At 46.1% G+C, this 24333-nt stretch overlaps 1 protein-coding gene across 6 annotated transcripts in view; it reads left to right on the top strand.

Moving 5' to 3' along the window:
- Positions 1 to 3800: 3800 nt before the first annotated feature.
- RNF220 (ring finger protein 220) overlaps positions 3801 to 24333 on the top strand; it is a 214246-nt gene continuing 193713 nt past the window's right edge. Inside the window, exon 1 of one of the 6 annotated variants that reach the window (XM_017824756.1) lies at positions 3801 to 4523. In XM_017824756.1, coding sequence (XP_017680245.1) covers positions 3899 to 4523 — 625 coding nt within the window. In that variant the 5' untranslated portion in view covers positions 3801 to 3898. The remainder of the gene's footprint in view (positions 4524 to 24333) is intronic. The other 5 variants (XM_017824752.1, XM_017824753.1, XM_017824757.1 and 2 more) reach the window with 5 other exon arrangements.

Genomic DNA, 24333 nt, shown 5'->3' with positions numbered 1-24333 from the left:
AAAAAAAAAAAAATTAACTGTTTTTCCTTTGTATCTTAATCCAGTGATGAGAGCTCTCCTTTGTTGGCTTTCGAGCTTGCATTTGTTTTATTTATTATAAGGAAATCCAGTTTGGTTCAAATATATAATCCATTTGAGCACCTAAATCCCCAAACAGCTGGCATTATTTTGTTTTATAATCTTTGGCTTTTCTGCGCAGAGCATATTTCTGAATTCCTACTTGACATTTATGGGGGAAAACTTTTTAATGTAAATGGATATTGTGATTTTTTTTTTTCTGGGCATTTCCTAATTTACATGCATCACCAATTTTCCTGGATTTCCTAATGTTTTAATCTTTTTTCCTCCCCTGTATCCTGCTAATTAATTTTTTCCCCAAGAAAACTTTTTTCTGGAGGGAGAAAGACATTAATTTGCCCCATTATTTTAATCTCTGGCATTTGGAAATGGTTGAGAGACCACAAAAATGCAACCTGTTGTAGAAGCCAGAGTGGTGTGTTTTATTTATTTTAATCGATAGCAGAGAGGTGATTTAGTAATAGGAACTCCGAGTAACATTTTAGTAGAAGATTTGCAGATCTGGTGGCTGTGCATGGGGTGTGCATGTGCTTGCATATGAGCGCGTTTCTTTGCAGGCTGATTAGCAAGTGGGGTTTACACTTCTAACCAGCAGTCACTGCTGTTTTCTCCTCTTGCTGGGTGTTTGTGGTGCCTGCTAAATCCAGTTCTGTCATGGCTTCTCCTGCTTTTATCAGACTTCCCTCTTAACTTATGCAGCACAGTGCTACAACCTCTGTAAGCAGAGGAATCAAAACTGAGCCAGAGAGGACTGATTACAACTTGTTTCTTGGTGAGGGATTTTTTTTTTGTGGTTCAGAGCTAAAGGCTCTTGATTCAATTTGCCTTGGTTGTGGCACGTTTAGCCTTGTTATTAGTAACATACATGATTACACATCTTGTACATCTTAAACAGGGTGGCTCTGAAAACCAATTACTATGCATATAGGTAGCCATGAAAAAAAAAAATCAGAGTTAGTTTTCAGTGTGTCTGTCTAACCTTCATACTTGGTAGACAGTTTATGTAGCTTCCTAGATTGATCTCCACCCCTCCTCCCTCTGCTCCTTGTTTAGTTAATTCAACAAAGACTTTTTGCAATCTGTTTGGAGTTTGTCTGATGCCGTGGAAAAGTAGCTGCTGATTTATTTGGTTGCTTTTCGATTTCTGTCTCTAGCCCGTCTTTTCTCCTCCTTTCAGCGGGGATGTCAGCTGTTATTACTTCCTATTGATCCCTTTGCAAAGTGAGAAGTGAACTAAAATTAATGTCAATTCCACTGCTCGGATCAATAGCTGGAGTTATTTTAATCTGGATTTGCGCGAGGTGCTAAATTAAAAAAAATCAGCATAGAGGCAGAAAAGTAGCAGCTCCTCACTCCACCTGTGCCCACTGCCTTCCCAGCACCCAAATGTTCCCTCCAGCTGATTACCCTGCAATCCATATTTTTTTAATTAAGAAGGTCAGTTAGTTTTCTTATTTTTGGGTTCTGTATTTAAACCTATGACATTTTGACATTGGGAGTGTATTAACGATAGATTTTCATAATGACTGGTCCGCCGCAGCCTAATCTGTCCGTGTTGCTGGGGGGCGGGGAGGTGTTGGGCGAGCAAGGAGCAAGAGAGAACGAAAAAGGAAGTGGGAGCTGAAAAAAAATTAAATTTGGCTGGCTGAGATATTGTAATGTGTTGATTTATTCCTGGCGTAATGAAGTTTGCAAACGAATAAACGGCCATAGTGATTCACAGTATCCTACAGGAGTGTCAAGTGTTGCGGCCAGATTACTAATTTATGAAATACATTTAACGTAATGGGGTGAAAGCACAAGTAAAAATAGAAAAGCAGGCAGAGGTGGTTGCTTTTTTTTTTTTTTCCCTGGAAATCCACGTTTTTCCGTGATTGCTCAGTTTCACTTCCATGTTAATGATTGTTTATTTCTGAGGACAGTGGCTTATTTGTATGCGTTTCTTTAGATGTATAATTATGTGTGTGTGTATATATATATTTACATGGTTACACGAGCCCCCAGCCAGTGGCTGCAGTTTCCTGACCTCCAGGTTTTGATCAGGCTCGTGTGAAGCAGCAGAGCAAGTGTACCCAGGACTGCAGTGCTGACCAGGATGCCCTTGGCACCCCTCGCTCTTCCTCTCCCCCTCGCTCTCTGTGGCAAGAACTCAATGAGAAAGTTATTTAAAATTTGGAAGAGAGCAGATCCGTTAATGCGAGATACATAATCTGGTAATTTAGCAATGATGTCTGTAAGGATGGGTGCCAAATGAGGAAGCAGAGAGATGATGTCCACTCATCTTCACAATTCATAACAGTCAGTGGAGCGGCTGGGTACAGGATGGGAGAGAGGAAATGCTATCACTGAACTGCATTAAAGCCCCAGACTGGATTTCATACACTTTGTTAACCTAGGCTCCCTCATTCATGGAGTACAAAAGGCACTCCATTAGGGAGACACTCTTTCACTAAGTTTTATTTGAGATGTTTGACCCTCTGGATTTAAGAGGCACAATTTGTAACAGCTTTTTATTATTATATGATTTTTCTGGCCCTTTGAGCTCCGGCGGCTAGTATATTGTTTCAAAGTTATAGTCCTTGTATTTTAAGCTGGGTTGTGGGGCCTGAATGGCAGGCGGCGGAAGCTTAAAAGAAAAGACACGAGATTGATTGGGGGAGAAAATAACAACACAAAAAGCCACTGCGAACTGGGGGAGATACAGAAAGGAACATTTTCCCTTCTTTCACCCTGGGAGGGGGCTGTGGCTGGGTGGGTGGCTGCCACCAACCTGGGAGGCTCAGCAAGATGCAAGGCAGAAATTTTGTTAACATTTTCCTCTAAATGTTAATGGCACATCCAGGGCAGTTTACAAATCTACTTAAGAGTGAGTGCATTAGGAACTAAAATTACTGATCCACCCTCTCTTGTCCCCGACCCGAAAGGCAGACACTTGCAGAGATCAGATGGCAGAAGCACCCATTATGATTTTAAATATTGCCAGAGACGCCAGGCATTTCACTGGGGAAGTCTCTTCTCCTTTGGCTACCAGGGACCGCGTGTGCACGCGTGTGTGTTTGTGTATTACACACACGCACCAAGGCACGGTCACATTCCTACGTTCCAATGATGTGTGTACATATATATATGATGGTATTGGGTACTGTGTGTGTGAGTACTTACCTACCCATGTGTACTGTGAGAGTGAGAAAAAGTACGTGTCTGTTATATAAGTCTCAGGCATCGTGTACAGTATAGACATGTGTGCTGGCTGATTTGGGTTAACTATGTACCAAGGATATTTTTATGTTGGTTTTACACCCCCTCCCCAAGCAAATAGTGGTGTGTGTATGTGGGGGCTTTCTTAAGTTTATTGCGGTTATATGTACATGCCACTTGCCATATAAAATTCCAATTATAATTTGGAGTTACTATGTTAATTTTATACTGAACCTTTTTTATTAGTGCATTATTAAATCTGCATGTTATTATGTTTGGTTTGCCTTTCATTCATCTGCACTGGATGATACCCTTTAACCTGGAGGGCCAGGGCTGATTCCACTAGTGTGTGAAGTTGTCTATTGATTTTCTTGAATGAGAACAGTGGCGCGTCTCCGGCCGGTGGCTCGTAACACATGTGGCCACCCTGCTGCTGGAGCGTCCCAGAGAGATGAGTGCAGTAACCTAACCGGCTGTGTTTTCTTTCCTTTTCTGTTTCCTTGCAGTGTTCGAAGGGTGACGATGCTCCAGTAGTTTTCCCCGCTCCATTCCCAGGCATCGCTTTGCTTTCCTTCGGGGGAAGATCGTTCTGCTCGTGATCCTGCTGAGGAAAGAGACTCCGATGGACTTACACCGGGCAGCGTTCAAGATGGAGAACTCACCCTATCTCCCCAACCCACTGGCCTCCCCAGCACTGATGGTTCTTGCCTCCACCGCTGAAGCCAGCCGCGACGCTTCCATTCCCTGCCAGCAGCCGAGGCCTTTTGGAGTCCCCGTGTCAGCAGATAAGGACGTGCATATTCCCTTTACCAATGGCTCATATACTTTTGCCTCCATGTACCACCGTCAAGGCGGGGTGCCGGGAGCGTTTGCAAACCGTGACTTTCCTCCATCCTTGCTTCACCTCCACCCCCAGTTTGCACCCCCCAACCTGGACTGCACCCCGATCAGTATGTTGAACCACAGCGGCGTCGGGGCTTTCCGCCCCTTTGCATCCACTGAAGACCGGGAGAGCTACCAGTCAGCCTTTACGCCGGCCAAGCGCCTCAAGAACTGCCACGACACTGACTCACCCCATCTGCGCTTCTCGGACACTGATGGGAAGGAGTACGAGTTTGGCACACAGCTCCCTTCCAGCTCCCCCGGCTCCCTCAAAGTTGATGATACGGGGAAGAAGATCTTTGCAGTTTCTGGCCTCATTTCTGACCGTGAGACTTCATCCAGTCCCGAAGACCGAAGTGACAGATGTAAGTACCTCTGTTGACTTGTTGGTGGTTCTTTAATTGTGCCTCACTGAGATACTCAACAGGTGATTGTCCCACAGTGCTGTGATACTTGCTGGAGGTGGAGGCAAAGCAGCCTTTCCTGCCTGCCAAGCTCAGCCATGCAATATTGCCTTGTTCTTCTAAAAGGATTGACAGATTTTAAGGTGAGGTGCTCGTGAAGGAAACTTGCCTTCCAGCACATGTTGGAGAGGTGATATTGACCCTGCAGAAATCTCTCCATGCCCCAGTGCGAGGCTATAGGTGCTGGTACATGTATGTGTATAAACAGAGATGCAGCTGGAGTGCATAGCCAGAAACTTACCCAAAGCTTGCAACAAGTACGTGCCCCCTGCTTCTCCAGGTGTTTCTTTCTGACCTTTTCTTCATGCACACCATTCTTGTATGATTCACCATCGGGATTTGTGCCTCCGGTTAGGACAAAAATACCTTTTCCTCTGGTTAACTTAACAATATTTCTGGCCACTGAGCTCCCTCTTTAAGGCATAAATACAAATTGTTCCTACAATTCAATAAGCTGTTGCATCATGTGCTTTCTCTGAGCGTTTCCCCCATTTGGTGCCCGTTGAAAGGTGATGTGCCGTTTTGCAGGCCGGTGATCGGACTGAAGGAACCCAGTCCACTTGTTCATGACTGTAACTCCATGCTCTCCCATCACCTTGTCTCTTGTGGTGTTGCCTACACAGAGAGGCAGAGCTGTCCTTCGTGAAGGGCAGGCTTCCAGGTTTGCAGAGCTGGGAGGTGACCCATGACGGGGAGTGGTCTGGGGGCAGCAGAGCGTGGTACCCCAAGGAAGAGCACTGACTTATGATTAGAGTTTTCCTGTAAACCCAGAGATGTAGATCAAGGAGTGAGTGGTTTGCTTTTCACATGGGCTCCTTTGTTCTGTTAAGTTTTCTTCTTAGAAAACCGTTTTAATATTGTCGTTGTTATTATTATTACTTTTCTTTTAAAACCAAAACCTGCTGCACCATTCCTTCCTCTCCCTTTTCAGACGTGATTTTTCTTCTCCCCTTTATGATACCGAGGAGAGTAATAGAGACATTGTGGCTCTCTCTCCCCTGTCGGCGCTGCTTCCTCAGGCTGTCTCCTTGAATTAGGCACTGTGCTAACTTACCGGCGCTAAAAGGCATCTGCCTAAACCCAGCGTACCTTTTCAATAAAAGTCATCATAAAATCAACCTGCCTTGTAAATCCATCGCTCTTTGGTTTTGAAATACGCTGCAAGTGTGTCTTTTATGCCGGCATTTGCGAGGGTAGGACGATTCCCACTGAAGGCAGGAGCTGTGTATTTCTTGCAGTACCAATGTGATCTCTTATCTCTCTCCCCCCTCTTCTTCTGATCCACCCCCGACCGTGCTACTTTTTGTGCTGTAAGCTCCTTTCATTGTTCAGCATCTCCTCTCCCTCCTTTTGGGTCCGTGGGGGAAGTGGCTGTAGGTGGGAGCGCATGTGGATGTGGATGTGTGTTAAGCTGGTAATGTAATTATCCACGGGGGAGGCAGGTGAGATGGCAAGGCTTAGAGACATCTTTGTTGATGCTCTTTCCCTTATCAATATAACCTGGCTGTGAAAATGAAGCTTGCTTGAAAGAGTACTCTGGGAGATAGTGGCGGAGGAGCGGGTCCGCTACCTAAATGAATTTAGAGCACATCAGCTGCTATGGATCTTGGTGGCAAAATCCTGTCAGATACCCCATTTAAAGAAATAAATCTGTTAAATGAATTAGACCGCATGGAGCGCAGCTGTGGACAGACAGGAGGGTCCACATCCACCGCCGTGCCTTGCCTTTGCCAACAGCGTGTGCCGAACGTGGGTCCGCTCCTTCCTGGGAGCAGACGGGGCTTTGCTCCGGCGGGTGCGAGAGGCAGCCAGGGTGACACCAGCTCCCTGTGCCTCTGCCAGTGCTGTGGCAGGGGACCTGCAAGGGAAAGGAAGCAGAATAAAAACTTTGCAGGCAGCTTGGAAAACTTGGGCAGAAGTGGGAGGTGTTTTGTCGTATTGTTCTTGTTACCCATGTTGTTAAATTTCTTGAAGATGCTTTACTGCGCGGTAGAGCTGAGCAGATGCAACATCCCTGCTATTTCATCGACATTAAAATTCTTCTGTAACTACCAGGATGGTGTACACTAAATATGTCTGTTGGCTCTGTATCATATTCCTATCACATGTAGATACTGCACCATGGAAACTTTGCTCCATTTAGACAGCGAGTTTATTTGGTGTGTGCATACACACGTATGGGTGTGTTTCCTGGTGGCCAAAAGAGCAAGTGGTAGAGCTTTTTAGGGGATCCTATTAGTCTTTGATGTTGGCCATCAGAAAAGGAAAACTTCCACAGTGAGGGACTCAAAAGGTCGCAGTTAGCAGATATAATGGTGATCCTGGTTTGCATTAACATTTGCATTTATATTTTTGGAGTTTCTATATAAGTGTGTACTTGGGGGGATTTGTTGTCTCTGAGAAGTTTGGTGAATTCCTTGCGTAATTGTTATATATAAGCCTTTGTAAAAGCTACCTACTTTTGCTCCTGATGGAGAATCTGTTGCAGGTAGGTGGCTGTAGCTTCAAGGTAAAAATGTAATTAGGCTTTTCTACAGCTGCGAGCAAAAATTGTAAAATTTTCTTAGATCAGCAACACCTTCCCATGTCTAATGGGTGCATTTCAGATTCGCAGAGCTCATCTGTTTCGTTGTATTTTTCAGATTGCTGAAAGGGGTTGTGTTACATGGAAGCTGAATTGCTGTGATTGCTCTGCGTGGTCTTCTGCTCCACTGCGCAGAAGCCTTTTCTTAATAGCTCATTAAAATATTTGTTTTACCCCATAGCTTAAATGGTAATTTTCTAAGAAACTTCCATTAAAACAAAATGATTCAATCACTGAGTTTTAATTTTCCTGAAAAACAGGTTTATGCTTGAAATACTTTGAAACAAAACAAGGTTCAAAGTCAGGCATTTACACCACAAGGAGTGTTTGGAAGGTGCTTATTTAGTCCTCTGCAACATGGGAAGAAAGTCTTGGCCTGTTTTCACCAGTGGAGGAAATGTGAGGAATTCAGTAAAATTTTTTGGGATACGTGCTGTTATATTCCAGGTTAACACCTGGCCCTGTAAGATGTGTGTTTGTGCAGTAGAGATCGCTCAGCCTGTTGGGCGAACCTTTCCCTACTTTTAAAGCAGGGTGTTGCTTAGGCCCATACCCCACATCCCCCAAAGGGACAGTATCTCCTTTGGCATGCATTTGGGTGGGATTGTGCTCTCTGTTAAGCAGCAAATTGGGCTAGGATGTCTGTATTTGGATAAGTTGTCTCTTGCTGTAAAATGCAACACATAAAATTCAGGACATCCAGAGTGATGGAGTGTACAGGGGGCACATAGAAAAGTGGAGCCTTTCCAGGGAGATGCAGACATACCGTGTACTGGATGGGCCCATTCCCTTAGGTGCTTACTGAGAGAAATAATGCCATTTGTTAGAGTTTAGGAGCTTCTTGTAAAGCATGTGTTAAAGACACTGGAAGACATATTTTATGGGTTTCCTTTAATAAGCGTACAATAATTGAGATTCCTAGAAAGAGTGGAAATAAATGGCATGTTCCTTTCTGCAAGAGAGATCTATAGCCCTATTTTAAAACCAGGAAAAAAAAAATAAAGATTCCTGGTTTTGTTCTTTACTTTCAATAAAATTTGTCCTAGTGCCTTTCTATATCAAGTCACTGGGGCATTGCTTTCCCACAAAGTGACACACAGAGGTCCATGCTGAAGCTGGAACTTCCTGGCAGATAACTGGACCTTGTCAGAGCAGACACTCTCCCTTCCCTGTGGGGCTGCCCATGCCCCCTGCCTCCTTGGGATCACAGAAGATGCTTTCCTGTTGCTGTCTGCTGCTTGGTCTCCGTCATGTATTGTCTGTGACTTCTTGTGGAGCACAGGCCAACGTGTGAAGGTGATCCTCTACATCCTGGACACTGATTCAGTTTCCAGGCTCTGGCCAGAGCCTGGTTCTCCATGTCTCAGTTTCCCTGCTCGTGCTGGTGGCTCTTCCCCAGCTCCTTGTGTGCCCTGAGGATGAGTGATTGAGCTGGGAAAAGACTGGGATCCCTTGGGATCATCCCTGGGGTGTGCTGGGTATAGTGAGGTGGATCTATTAGCAGTATTTTGCTTATTATTATTTTTGATAATCATATTTAACCTCGGTTATCTGGACACAGTTTGTGCTGCAATTGGTTTCTTTTGTGCATGAGAAGTTGTGTGCCATATTAGTGAGCTCTTTGTTCCACTTTGGGGTTTTAAAGAACATCACTAGCATAGAGTTAGTTTTCCTTTTGAAACAACTGGTTTGTTATTGATCAAATGTAAATTGCACTTCAGGTGATGGACATCAGGGCTATGATGACCACAGCTTGAATTCCTGAATAACATGGTACTTTGGAAATCAGATCAACCCACCCGCTCAGACATGTGTGTGTTGGGATTTGTGTTTATGGGCTGGGACCTATGTAGAGAGCTCAGTGTGTGTATGTACATGTGCTGGGGTAAGAAGGGTTTTTTTCCTTATATTTTATGGCAGAACAATGGCTTGGATGGGGAATGCACATGTGCACACATCCATCGCTCACAACTCTTCCCACTGGGATGCATCACTTCCAGGGCCGGTAAAATTTGGGGTCTAATGTGAAGTGATGCTTTGTTGCTAATAATGATCAGCCGTGACCATGGGAAATTGCAAGCTTAACTCTGCTTATGAAATAATGAAATAAATCGAGTGGAATGTTTCTTTCCGTTTTGCAGCGCCCTGCATGATGTAGGAGGAGCGAAGGAGCAACAGTGGATTTTCTGAAGGGGTGGGCAGGCAGATGGGGCAGTAGCAGAGATGGTATCTGTGCCATCCATCCCCGTTGCACCACCAAAAACACGCTGTCCTCATGGAGCGAGCTGTGTTGCATGGAGGGAGGTCTTGGAGCATGCGGCAGTCACCTCCTTTTCCTGCTTTTCTGGCAACAACCTTCCTGCTCCCTCTGCAAACTGTTGCCGAGACTCCTTTCCATGCTGTTCGGCTTAATTGTCTTGTCGGGATAAAGAAATGTTTGAACAGTTAAAGTGGGGAAGGGCTGGATGGGAGCAGCCCCTGCCGGCTGCGGGACCATCTGGCCTGCCTTGGATCTGCCGGTCTCCAGTTTATATTTCTCTTTCTGTTATTTGGGGCTATCTGGCGCACTCGGAATACCTAATCACCATGGTGAGAGGAGGGATGGAGCTGCCTCCCCCGCCACCCCTCTGGCCTCCCCTTCCCATCAATTGTCATGCAGAGCCCGGCCGGGCGCTGCTCCTCGCAGCCCTCATTTGCTGTCCTCGCCCGCTCTCGGCAGAAGGATGGCTTTTAATTGATCGTTTGAGGGGGAGGGCTGGGGCTGTTTTCTCCTCCAAAATGTTTCCCCGCGCAGCCGCTGCCATCCGGCCGGCCTTCGTGTGGTCTCAGCCGTGCCAGCAATGCCTTGTGCCCTTTCTTTTCCTTTTTGGGCTCCCTGGGAGCCAGTGTTAGGGCTTATAACCACTGTCCTCGGAGTGCTGAGCAACACCGAAATGTCATATTTATCCATCTCCTACTGGAGAGATGGGCATGGACACAGTAAATATTTATCGCTCCTCTTTTGCCCCGTGTGTCTGGATGCTGGCAGGAGGGTATTTATTGTACAATTGCAGGGCAACCCCCCCACCTTGCTCGGTATTTCCCATCAAAACCACGGCCCCCAAACCGCTGGCCAAACCTTGCTTTTCGAGAAGGAATGAATCACATTAAATCTTCAGCCCCATCGATCAGACTCGACTGCTGTCAGAGAATTGCGGCAGGAGAAGTGCAGGCAGACTTGGCGGCTGCCGTGCTGTGCTGGGGATCGGGAATCCTGACCTCGGGCATGGCTTGGAGTCACGGTTTCCCGATCCCTACCGGGGGAGCAGTGATACCTCCCTCACAGCGGAGTGTGCCGCTTTGATATCTTCTGACAGAAGACACTAGGCAAGGGCAAAGTATTAGTATTATTAATATAGTACAGTTAGTAGAATATTATGAACTATTATAAATCATTACTGCTAAACTGCAGTTATTAAAGGAAATGACCAAAGTGCACTTTCCGAGCCAGGATCTCTGACAGTTAAAACATTGTTTTATTATTTTACTTGCTAACTTGCAAAATTCAAGAGTTAGCAACAGTTTCCTGGTTGATTGGTAGCGATTGCGTAGGGAATTGGGAGAAGAGGGGGGAAGTGGGCAAACATTTCAGGAGGGAGAGAATGAATGAGCCTTAGTGCCTCTGTGATTTATTTTTCTTTCTTTGATATTTTGAAGGTCTTGAAGGAAAGAGACATACTCAGGCACGGGCCTAATCCTGGTCTGTAGGAGTGAAAATGTTCAAGACAATGAGGTCTTAATGTTTCTGGAATTCCCCAGTGAAAAAAAAATAGAAGTGAAGGTGTTTGTGAATCACTGCTGGTTGTTATTTGTTTGATATCATTTAGACAAGTCCCATTAAATGCTAGCAGCAGATTCATTTTTCCCTCTTTGTTTGCCTTCCAGGGAGCAGAAAACAGACATAATTATATTTTACGTGAGACTGTAAGATTTCCTCTCATCTCTTTTTTTTTTTTTTTCTGGCTAATATCTGCAGCTATAAAATAAATTCCATTTGTGCATACATGGTGTTAGACTGAGGTAAATAACTGTCATCTAAAATCTGTCTAACCTTAATCTGCATCAGGAGCACTATAGAGAACTGTACCCATTTGTATAATATTAAGCTTTATTTTTATTATGGATTTCTAATGCAAATTCATAGTGGGAGCAAAGTTGTTTTCTTTTAATACCATATTCCAAGAAAAGCAGCCACTGAAAGCAAATTGTGACGATTTTTATCCCGTGGTTCATGTCACTGGTGGTCTTCTATCATGTCAATGTGCTTGATAGCCTGTGAATGTTTCATCTCTCTTCTTCAGGATGGAATAGCAGATTTGGGGACTTCTGAGGACATTTTTCAGCTATGCAAAGCAATTAAAATTCTCAGGAAATTATGGATTTCTATTTGAGAAATTTAATGTAGGATTGGATTCCTATACAGTGTCCTCTGAAAAAGGGCATGTGCATTTTTTGTAGATCTACACATGTAAACTGTATTGTGTCTTTCTGCCCCTTCATGCAACCTCGCTGTTTGCCTGCTTGGCTCTGCTGACCCGAGTATAGAAACTCACAGGTTACAGCCATTCGGGGCAAATTCATTGAATTCAGGGTTTTTTAGATTTTTAGTGCTGAATTATTTTCCTGTTACTGCTTGGGCATCGGGTATTTGCTGGCCAGATTGGCGGCCCTTCTCTGGGACACAGCCCTCGAGTCCGTGGGAGCTCTGGCTGAAGAAGTACTGCTGGGTTTGGTGCTATCTGTGTCCATCTTCTTCTTCTTTGTCCTGTCTTTTAAAAACAGGGGTGGTGGTTGTGATGGCCTGGGAGTTCTTCTTAGCCATCACTTTCTCCTCTCCTTCGACCATTTGCTGGCGTCTTGAATTGCAGCAGTGCCCTGAGCAACAGAAGAGGGGGAGAAGCAATGTTGGGGAGGAGCGAGGCAAGGAGGGATTTATTGTCTTAAATGCAGATAACGTGGGAGGGAGACCTGGTGACAGTGAAACTGCTTGTGGAGTTCAGGTGTGGGACATTTCTGTCGTATTTTTCCTCACTTGGGACATAGTTTCTAATCAGTGTTGTTTTAAAACCTTCCTTTTTTGCTAAGTTGAGGCTGATAACAGCTTTCTCACTGAATTGCAGAAGAACAAGAATGTGCTTTGTACTTTTTTTTTTTTGATGAATATTAGGCTGTTCTGCAGTGGAAAAAGAAAGGCACCATGTGTCTCTGTATACCCCTAAAAGGAAGAGCTGGAAACTGTGTCCTTGCCTTCCCCCAGCAGTACTGATTCTTAGGAGCTGTTTCTCACCAGAGTAACAACATAAAGTTTTTAATTTGGAAAGACCCAAGAGCTTTCGTGTGTGAGCTTTTTGCTTGTGCAATCCTGCGGCCTTACCTGGGCTTTCTAGATGTGCAGTGCCACAGCCCTGAGCAGGGCAAGGGTGGCAGGACACATCCAGCTGCGGCTCCTGGGCTGGGTGGCACGGCTGGCTCCCTGAGCACGGGATTGTTCCTTGGGAGGCAGGTGAGTGCCTCGGAGTGCTTGTATGAAAACAAAACCAGAAAGCACTGGGGCGAAGGCTCCACGTGACAGCCTCCCCAGAAGCAATTGGTTTTCTAAACAGAGCAAAAAGTGAAACTCTGGGGACTGCCCCTGACAAACCCATTTCTTTCTATTGGGATTTTCGGTACTTTGATTTAAATTCAGGTGGTTTTAATTCAAAAGGACTCAACCTTTTAATCTGATTTTTGTGTTGTTTCCCTGCACTTTAGGAAACAACTTGCAAAGCCATTTAGAATGTGGAATTGTCTGTCCTGTAACATCCCTCGCTATAAGGAGACATAGGATAATCATCCCTCATTGCAGAGAGCCTGCTTTGGCAGTTTTGCTGGGATGGGGAAAGCCCTGGTACCAGATTGCAGCTCTGCCTTGTCTTCCAACCTGACTTCCAATACGGAAGAATTCTTTTGGAGTTTTCTGTTCCAATCCTGTTTGGGGGGACGCTCCACAAAATTTCCTGCCAGAGGCCCTGCTGGAGCCTTGCACTGTTCAGGAGGCAGTGTGAGGGTGTTTGTGAGTGAGAGAGGAGGAGGGTGAATGGGGGCTAATGGCACCCTGGGTGCTGCACCTCAGGCTGGGTGAGTGAAAGCCTTATCAGGGTGGCCTGGCCGTGCTGCAGCAGGGCCGCCCCGCACCCAGCCCAACCTTTGGCCCATGCAGGCTAGAGGGAACCTTGTCTCCTTGTTGCTGTTTGCAGTGTGGAGGATCTTGTGAGGCTCTGATGGCTGTGGATGGGTGGAAATCCTGAGTGTTGGGCATCAGTGCAGGTCAGAGGTATCCAAGCGTTGCAGCACTGTCAAGGGGGTTGTAGAAGCTCTCTTCCCTCTCTTGTTTATTCTCCTCCTTGCAAACTAGCCTCACTTCACGTTGCTGGTGCTATAGGTGAGAGATAACCCCCCAGCAAAGTCCTTAGCCAGGGTGACAGCTTTTACCTATTAAGCACTTGTCTTCAGCCTCCCTGAGGAGGCAGTTTGACCACTGGCTTTTTTTATTTTTACTGGGGAGATGAAGGAGCAATCAGTGACCTGGGTAACCCCGCACAGAGCACAAGCGGAGGAACTTAATGGTTACAATCAAGAAGTTGCCAGCCCGAGTGGATTCATACCTCAGGGGGTGCGCCTTGAATGGGAGAAGGGGAGAATGGGCAGCCAAACTCTTGTAACCCTGCATCTTTTCCCTCAGATTTGCACTTTGCTCAGCACAGCCTTTACAGGACAGCTGGCCTTGCTCCTGCCAGCTCTGCTCCTGGGGACTTGTTGCCACTGTCTGTGCTGCTCCTTCCTTTCTGGATATTTGGGTTCATGCACAAAGTGTTGCTCTCAAGGAGCCGATCTGGTTATGGAAGAGGGGAGGTGATGGGCAGCCTTCGCTCAAGATTTGGGGCTGTGTTGAAGGTGCCGGGAGGTTCAGTAGTGTGGAAAGCAGGGCGTCTGCAGACCAGAAATTTAATGTCAGCAAGAGGTGTTTGAAAGAGTGTGAAGTAGAAAAATACTGCAAGTTATTTCTGTCTTAATTTGGCAAATGTGTCCAGTCTCACATTTGGTCCAGGACTGAAATAAGTATGATGATATTTGGATCAGGGCTAGGCTATACTGGAAAAAGTAAGCCATGAAAGTCTGCAGATCTCTGTCTCCATTAGACAGAAGTAATGTTCCCACCATCTCATTATTTTCCCCTCTTAAAATGAAAACAATGCGTTGGCTGTGGAAACAGGGGAGGATTGTGTTAGAGTAAGACAGAACTGGGCAGAGAGAACTTGAATCGGCCTCACTTGCATGTAACAGAGATGTCATGGGTGTAGGAGCCTGGGAAGCTGTGTACGGTATGGTCCAGATCAGGCCCCAGGTTTATGGCACATCTCAAGGAACAAAGGACCTTAAACTGAAAACAAAAACAAAACAAACAAACAAAAAACCCTTCACATTTGTTTATCTCTTCAGGAACACTGCGAGGACCCAATCAGCCCTTGGGCGTGTGCATCTCCCACCCCAGGGAGTGGGCACACGTTGGCAAAGGCTGGGGAAGGTTACAATGTCAATGAAAAACATCTGAGTGTATGTTCTCCCAGATGTTGCCAATTCTGTCTGGGTTGTTAGCTGCACCTGGGCAAAGAAGAAAAGGAAACCCCTGGGTGGTGTGATGGATTTTGCAGAGGAGAAGGCAGTTAGACACCACTTGCTGATAGTCTCTCTGCTATGTACTCAGGTGGCTCCTGACAATCGGGTGATCCAGGACCCACATTTTTCTGAGTCTAAGGAAATGTGTCATCAACTCGTCACATACCAATTCTTTTAGTTTTGTTGCACATTTCTAGCTTAATTAGTGGGGGGGTATTGAAGATGAAGGACAAGTTTATTGGCAGAGCTGAGTGTGCCTAATCCTCACAGCCATGTGGAGCAGGAAGAGGGAAGGGCTGCCTGGGCAAAGCCCTGAGCATAGACTGTGCTTGTGCTGTGGACTCTATTGACCTTGGACAGGCAGAGTAATTTCTCATCACCCGTCTTTAAAGCAGGGGTTATGATATTCCCCCGCTCAAGGTGGTTATGTTCATGTTCCGGAGCTGCTCGGGTCCTAGAGCAGTTGTTATAACCATGGTACCCGGATTGAAAAGGCTGCATGGGGGGAGGGATAGAGGCTTGTTTAATAAACATGATAATTGGGATTTTTTTCTGAAGAAACAGTTGCCAAATATTTTTTTTTTTTTTAATGAAACTTGGATGAACAGCTGAAAGCAGTGGCTAGGAACGGTAGAGAAAGAACTGAGGGGGAAATATTTGGAGTAAGGTAGATAAAAGTGAGAGATAAAAGAAATAATGCAGGGAAGGATGAGTAATCAACATTCTTGGAGTCGAAGCGCAAGCTCTGGCTTCCTTCCTGAGCAGTAAAATAAAATTAAAAAAAAAAAAGTCTTTAGAACAACAAAACTCTGGACGCGCTGGTTTCCTTCCTGACAGGCCCAGCCTGGTGGTGTTTCGATGAGTCCTCATTGGCAACCAGGGCTGATCTAAAGGCCAAAGGCAGAAAGATTGGGGGGAAGGGAGAGGAATTTAACTCCTTGAGCTCTGCTGGAAAACCAGAGATCTCCCGCTTTGTGCACGTTCCTTTTGCCATCGCTGGAGCAGAACGGTGCTCACTGTGGTTCAGAGGTCTGAGAGGTGACAGCTACATTTACCCAGGTGCTTGGTCATAGTCAGATGTTACAAAACTAAAGTGAGTATTTTTAATCCTTGTGGATGAAATTCCTAGGACTGTGAGAGGTACAACATGGCACAACAGCACCAATGAGCAACGCGGGAGGGGACTCTGAGTAGGAAGCCCTGACACGGTGCCGTTGCCATCTCAAGGATGCTCATTTTACTCATGGCACCCAGTTTATAGTAAAGTGCTGCTCCAGTGTCTTTGGGAGCTGGGAACGTGGGAGGGGAGGCTGTGTGTGTGCTAGACAGGTTGAATGGCTTGGGCAGAGCTTGTTTTGCAACTAACTCTCTGAGCCTTGCCGCTCTCCGCAGGGTTCCCCTCTCTGAAAGGTCGAAGCTACTTCTTAATTCTCAGCAGCTGACAAAATATTTATTTTCAGGTACTTAAAATATTATAATTTGAAGTGGAGTCCAGGGCCCTGGCTGGAGCTGAGCTTTTGTACTAACAGCTTCAGTGAAATGCCTTTTTCCTCCTACAACTTGCCAACAAATGCTTGGAAAATAATTGTGGGACAGTCATCCCTTTAGTGAGCAGATCAAGAAGATTTGAGACTTGCCAGAGACTTTCAAAGGACAGGCCAAAGGTTCAAGTTGTTGCCAGTTCTATTTGTCTTAGCCTTTATACTTACTTTTGTGTCATTAATTTCATCAAATGTCTGTGGGTAAAAGGCACCCAGCAGGCTGCTGCTTTCGCTGAGCTCTCTGGGTGTACTTGGACATCTCTCAGGAAATAAGCCCACCTTTTTGTCCAGGGAGAGAGATTAATCCCACCACAGCTGTAGCAGAAAGAGGCTTAGCCACTAACGTGACACGGAGACGGTTGTGCTGGGGGAGCAGGACCCTGTTGTCTTCTCTGCAGCCCTTTTTAACTGGTTTTGGAAGAGACATGCACATATGAATAATGCACCTATAGCACCTATAGAGACCTACAGAAATAAGGTGCCACACTTGGATTTTGTGGAACTTACTGAAATGAGTGCTCAGCAAGAAGGAAAGGTAGAGGGGACCTCAGTGCCCCAGATCCTGTTCCTGGCCCTGCTGTTGGGTTCTCAGGGTCATCTACGTTTTTGTTTGCTGACAGGTTATTCTGTTCATTGTGGTAGGCAGGGCATCACTGTGGAGCTCTTTGCAAGGGCTGTTCTTGCTGGATTAACAACTCTGTTGGCACTGTCCTCTCCTGGGGGCCGTGCAGCAAAAAAAGCAGGGAGTAGGCTGTTTTCCCAGCAGGATCCCTGCAGGCAGAGCTTCCTTGCCCTTCTCTTGTGCTCTTGTGCCGCAAACCTCTTTCCTTGGTGCTCCCATCACGGCCTGCATCCTGACAGCTGCTTTCCTACCCTTTCTGCCCCAGTGCAGCCGGCCAAGCACGTTAATTTTTCGGCAGAAGTGTTGTAATAATTAGGCAGCTCGTCGGAGGGTTTAGCAGTACTTAACCAGATGTGAGAAGACTCATCCCATGGTCCCCGCTCTCTTGCTGGGCTCCAGCCAGCTGCCTTTTCCCGCCTGCTCAGGTTGCTTAGAAAGGGCTGTAGGAGATCTCCCGGCTTCCCTGGCTCCTCTTGCCTCTCTTCTTATGTTAAACACTCGTTTGTAAAGGAGAAAGAGGGAGGGTGGAAATCCTTGGGCTGTTTGGGAGAAGAGCAGCAAAGAATTAAAAGCAGACACCTGCAGCGCTTGGATTTGAGACCTCCATCATTAACTCTTCCCAGGGCAGCATCCCCCAGGCTTGTGGCCCATCTTTCCGTGCCAGGCAGGGCTCTGTGGTGAGATGGAAGGGCTGGAGTGGGTGGTGCTGCTATCCAGGGCTCTGGATGACTGCTCATTATGTATAATCTCCATCAAGTTTTGTGTATATATATATATATCTATATATATATATACACACACACATATATATATATATGTAAAAATATAGTATTTCTTTATATATATGAAAAATCTCCATCTCCCCTGCCTCAGTTTCCCTCCCTGCCCTGTGGGGACGATGCTGTTTCCCTGAACACTGTGATCTATAAGCATTTATACACAAGGCACTATTATTATCACTAACATGGTTATAAAACAAGGTTGTAGTAAACTGTATTGTCTGCCTAATCCATATTAATGGAAAAAACTGTTGGAGACAGGATATTGGCCTGGATGGCCCTTGGATTAAGTTGTTCTGACAATTGTTACTTTTCTATGGTGAAGTTTTATAAATACACACTGGCACCGTATATCATGTTTAAGAAAATCTATATACAACCTATAGGTTTATGGTTATAAAGAGAAAAGACGTATTAAATCAGCAAGACCAAGGGAGCAGACAAGATATAAAAATGATACTGTTATTATGCTGGAACTTATTGAAAATCCCAGCGCATCTTTTTTATGTAAATGGTAAATTCTTTTCTATGTTCTGAATATGTTTCTTAATGTGTGTCACGTACCAGAATAGTGGCATGGACACAGTTGCAAATACGGTGTGTGTTTTATTGTGAGTATTATACTGCATAGCAGAGTGAGGGTGTTGAATGCTGTAAATGGGAGCTACCTGCTGTTCTGTATACAGCCAGCTGCATATTTATTAGCAAATACCAGTCTAGGTAAAATGAAAATAAAACAGGAAGTTGTATTAAAGACTCCCAGGTTTAAAACCAGTTTGCACAAAGCTCCTGGGATCCCACTGCGGGGAACGGTCCGGCATTTTCTGACATTAAGTCTTTTCCATCTGATTTTTCTTGTTCTGTGAATTCGAAATCCTCTGCTGAACTCTCCCGCTCATCAGTTTGTGGAATAATTCATCAGTGTTTCAAAGCAGGGTAAAGATTGGGTTTGAGGCTGGAGAAATCACGGGTTGGCTCCTTCCCTGGTGTACCTGCAGCTGAACATATTGAAATCACAGAGTCGTAGAATCGTTTAGGTTGGAAAAGACCTCCAAGATCATCGAGTCCAACCATTCAGCCAGCACTGCCACATCCATTACTAAACCATGTCCCCAAGTGCCACATCTACAGGTGTTTTAAATACCTCCAGGGATCAGAGTCGCTCTGATGGGTGAGGTCCCAAGGACCTGTGGCTACATGCACACGCATTGCACGCGTGTGTGCACGCTGCACACTGAGCATGGGTGGCCGATGCCTGCAGCAGGAAGGCTGGGTTGTGAGGGCAAAGCAAACCCCACATCTTCTGGGGTGCCTGTGGGTTTTCTGACTGACAGACACTTCTGTGGAGATAAAGGCATCAGGGCAGAGCATGGGCTCCCAAACGAGCAATGGCTCTGAAATACCCGAGTGTTTGACCTAGAGGGAGCTCTCTTACATGAAGAACAAGACTTGGCACAGCCTGCCGGAACAGCTTTTAGTGTCTGTGTCTTCAGCAAACTTCTGCCTTCTGCATCCTCAGCTTGCACTGCCGGGTACAGCGTTCCCCTGAGAGATGTAGAGAGGGTTGGAGAAGTCCTGTGGGTAACTCCTGTGGTCCCGGTTCTGCAGGGGCCAGAGCCAGAGCCTCACTCGTTCTCCAGTTTGTTTTTGTGGAAGTTAATTTCTTCTGACAACAGAAGAAATATTTTTCCTATTTTTTCTGCTCCCAGCAGCACCATAACACTTCACAGATGAGTCACGACTCTTGGGGCACCAGACACTTGCTCCCTTCTCTGCCAGGAGGAGGAAGGGTTCCTTGGTGAGGAAAAGTCTTTTATTGGCTGCTCAGGGTGCTGTTAGCAGCCTGAATCACTATGGAGATATTTATGGCATGGCCTTAACTGGGTGGCTCAGTTTCTCCCTTTGGATCTCTCCTTTTAAATGGCTTCATCTCCCCTCATTCTCCCCTGGGGGTAGGTCCATCTGCCTGAATACAAATCCATGATGTTTTGGGGTTAGATGAACTGGTATTTCCTTCCCTGGAAGCTGGGAAGTGCTGAAGGTGATAGAGATGGATCCTGCGAGGATGCTTCCCCAGACCACAGTCAGCTCTGCCTCCAACCTGTTGTGAGCCTTTGAAATTCCACTGGTCCTGCTGCTCCCAGTGGGTGCAGGAACTCACAGTCCCAGGGCAGCCTGTCTCTGGACACCTCAAGGCATCAGTGAGAGGCATGACTGAGCTGACAGGGAGCTCGCAGCCTGGGGTACCCATCGCAGCAGGGCAGAGGGGACATGGCTCTCCAGAGGTGTAGTTCTGCTCCTCCAGGCCACCCACTGATTTAAGAGTGAAAGAGAAATTTGCTGAAGAAACTGCTGGGGCAGAGGTCTTAGAGAGCCCACAGTGCCTGAGAGGCCACTTAAAAAGAGGACTGGATAAAAGCGGGACAGTGCAATTCTTTCCTGGGTCCAGAAAACTGCTATCTGGGAAGGGGGGGGCAAAAGAACAGCTTCATGGTGCAAGGGTCAAGCTGGAGGATTGAGAGTGGTGATGCTGCCCTGTTCCTCCATCCCATCCCATCCCCGAGCAGTCCAGGTCCCCACCAGGCTGGGTTCAGCCTTTGCAACACCTGGCCTGCAGGGTTGGGGTGGTCGTTCTGCAGCCCCACTATCTGGTGGCTGGGCTGCTTTAAAAGAAGGCTGCAGAGAGGCAAAGCTGGGAGGGAAATTAAGGGCAGATGAGGTAGGACAGCATGTATTTTCCTGTGGTGCTTTTCTTTCTTATTTCAGAGGGTTTTTTTGTGGCTGTTGAACAAAGGAGTTTGGGGAAGGAAAGGGTGTGTGTGAGGGTAAGGAGCTGAATGGGGAAGGTGGTTGGAGGGAAGAAATGGAGAACTAAAACACCTTTTAATTCTTATTTTTAAAGAAAGGCCTTGCACTAGCACTTTGCGGGCCTTCAGTTTGTAGTCTGGTGTGTGTTTTCCAGAGCAGGCAAAGAGAATTGTGAGCAGCAGAGGCAGGAGAAGTTACTTTGATATCAACCCCCAATTTGGTTTGAAAAATGCCAGAGAAAAGTCAATGGGATTAGAATAAGTGCTTTTCCTAGGGATGAATTCTTCTCTATGTCTCAGATGATGGGCATTCCTTCCCCATCCTGCTGTCCTTGGTTTGTCCTAGGAACCATACCTGAGCCTCCATCATGCCCTTTTCCAAGTTGGCACAAGGAGATTATGGGAAGCAGCTATTTGCAAGGCTATCTCCCTTGGACTTCTAATGAGATTAGGGGATGCTGTGGCAGACTGAGCCAGGCCAGTTGGCACAGCCAGCTTTGGGGGCTCAGCAAATGTCTCTGCATGTCAGTAGTGCCCAGGCCCCTCCCCATCCCCAAAGTTTCTCTCTGATGGGAGGAAGCCACTCAGTTGAGTACAGCTCCCACGAGAAACAAACTGCTCTTCTGTCTCATGAGATGCTGCCTTTATACCAAAAGATATTAACAGCGCAGAGAAAACCAGGAGCAGCAGCCTGTGGGGAAAATAGAAAGGACTTAACACCCACAATTTGTGAAACAAGGGGAGCTCAGGACGTTGGATGGAGGTGCTGGGATCTTGGATGAAGTGGGAGTGTCTGTAGAAACTGGGAGCAGAGATGAAAGGACTAGGATGGGAGCAAACACTGTTGCAAACTGAGACAGTTGTTAGAAACAATCCTGGAACTCAGGTGGCTGAAGGGGAATATTCAGAGTCCTACACATAGCTGTTGTCTGTGTCCCTAATGAAACTGTACCCCCAAATGAGGAGGCAGGTAGGGGATGGTGAGTGTGACCTGAACATGCAGAGAAAGTTGAGCAGGAGAATGACTGTCTTCTCCCTCTGGGTCCAGTCTGACTTAGGGCAACTGTCTGCTCTTTTCTGCAGGCAGCAGGGTGATGCTCAGCTGCACAGTGGAGGAGCAAGGATGCTGCTGGCTGCTGCCTGCTACCTCATGGCCCCTTTGGGCCTTTTTGTGACCCCCAGTATGGGAGAGGAGGACCAGAACATCCTCAGCAAATGATTTTGCAAAGGCCTCCCTTTCTCCGTATGGCTGTGTTTTCAGCTCTTACCGAGACTTTACGCTTAAAAGGTCCTTGCTTAGTAAATCAGGAGAGATGCGACTTTGACTTGCAAACTTCAGGCTTGATTTAAACAAGGACAGCACTTTAAAAGTAAATCCTTTTTCTCCTGATTCCCTAAGATTCATCCAGGTAGAGTGTGCTCACCGCTGGCTTACCGCTCCAGTTTAAAGAGATAATTTTGGCCAAAGCCACCCTTCTGTAGTAACCTGTAATTAGCAATTAAAGCATAAAAAATATTTCCATCGAGTGACTCCTAAATAAATGCTTGTCACTGCTGATCAGAGTTGGTTTATTTCCATGTGTGTTTTCCTTCCTTCTTTTTTTGTATAACTTACAGCCCTGTAAATGCTCAGCAGCTGTTAATATGATTCTGTCGATACGTTTACCATGGTGATTTGGCTATATTTGGCGAGCGTGTGAAGAAATCACTCACCGGTTAGAAGAAGGAAAGACAAGCTGTCGATATCAAGGGAGAAATGCTAATAACCCCGGTGACAAATCATTCCTGGGAATCTCAAAGGGTTAAAAAAAAAGCAGCAGCACTTCCCGGAGAGAGGGGCCTTGGTGAATGAAGGTGACTCATCCGGAGCTGCAGACACCAGCTGTCATCTCCAGCTCCTCCTGTGCTTAATCACTTCACTTTTCTAAAGAAATATTTTGTTCTAATTCAAACAGACCTGGGCTTGTTTGTTTTTTATGAATTATTTACTGGTGAGGAGAACCTCTTGAGGTATCCATCTTCACTCAGAAATAAGTGGACTCTGAGAGCCTGCCGCAGCACTTTAAAGCACACAGTTCCCTCCATGATGAGTCTTTCTTTTTTTTTTTTTAACATCCACTTAAAATCAAGAATAAACCCTAGAAAGTCAGCTCTGGACCTTGGACCGTACTGGAGAAAATGCACACAGCCTTTGGCCTCATCTAATTGCTCTTTGAAAGGCATCCCTGCCCATAGGTGTGGGGTGGTGATGCTCCAAGTGACCCTTAGCACTGCCCACTGGTTTCCCAGCGTGGAGGTGGAGATGTGCCCCCATACCTCACTTGCTCCTAGATGCATTCCCATCGGAAGCATGAACTCACTGTGCACAGAGCAAGTGCATGAAGGGGCTTGTGTTTGCCCCTGACCCCCATCTGGGCACTGACACCCTCCAGCTCTGGGTGATGTTTCTGTTACTTAATAAACCCACAGCCAAATTCCACCTGGCCGTTCTTGACTTCTGCTCTTTGCACATTTATAGCTCTTCCAGTGGAAAGAGGAGCTTGTATGATATTTTGCAGTCCCAAAAGGTCTGATCCAGCAGCCGTGGAAGTAAATAAATGGAAAAATTTGCACTGACTGGACTGGGCATCAGATTAGTCCCTAAATGTTAGTTGATCTGCTTTGGGGTTATGACAGACAAATATTGCCCCAAGGTTACTGCTACAGGAATAATCGATCTACCTGTCTTGGATGTGTCTGGGCTGCCTATCATCACTGTAGCATCTAAGTGAGTGTTACCTCCCAGAAAGACTGTGCCTGACCAAATAAGTTGCTTTTTCTTTGTGTGGTCTGAGACCAGAGAGTGCTGTTTTCAGCGTGTTTAAGATCATTTCTGTTTGGCACTTATCTGCTCCACAGGATATTGCTACTTGACTGCGATGTCCTCGTTGCCTACGTCTTACATTTATTTTAAAATTCTGGTTTTAAATTTATTTTTTACTAGAATAAATAACATGATCTGTAAATAAATTACTTGATCCTCAAAACAATTTAGACAGACAAAGTGTCTTGAGTGTGATTTAGCTTGAGTGCTGTAAGTCGCATGCTTATACAAGCTTCAAAATGACAGGAAAGATAATCCCATCAGGCAGTTTGTAAGACAGAACAAGCCTGGAGAGGAGTTTTCTTGTATACAATTACACTTATAGACACAGGATGAGAAGGAGGGGGATTCAGGACATGGGGAGGCTGAAAAAGGCAGCTGGTTGTGTCCTGGGCACTTACTTGCACTAAGCCTCCTTCATGCAAGCCTTCACAAGCTATGGAAGCTGGAAGGGAGGTGGGCACATGGATAGTAGCTCTGGTGCCCCACCAGCATGGGTTTGGCTGAAAGGTTTTGCACCAACTCCAGCTGCAGTGCTGGGAATGCCATGGGAACGTGCTGCATCCCGCAGCCTTTTCTCCATCCCATAAGTTATGTGCGTTGGGGCATATTTTAGCCTCATTTCGGGGCTGCTCTTGTGTGAGCCTGAAGCCTGCAGCCTGCCAGCTGCCCCTGAGCACAAGAGACAAAAGTTCCCAAAAGTCTCCTTTGTGCCCCATTTCTGTTTGGAGAATGGGAACATCCCCTGGAAAATAGGGCTCATGAAAGCGATGCCCTTATCGAAGTCAACAGTATATTTGCTTTTGATTCCTCCCTGTTT

This window comes from Lepidothrix coronata, unplaced genomic scaffold, assembly GCF_001604755.1.
Source record: "Lepidothrix coronata isolate B3197 unplaced genomic scaffold, Lepidothrix_coronata-1.0 Scaffold112, whole genome shotgun sequence".
Classification (NCBI taxonomy): domain Eukaryota; kingdom Metazoa; phylum Chordata; class Aves; order Passeriformes; family Pipridae; genus Lepidothrix; species Lepidothrix coronata.
This window is presented reverse-complemented; position numbering and strand designations above follow the sequence as displayed.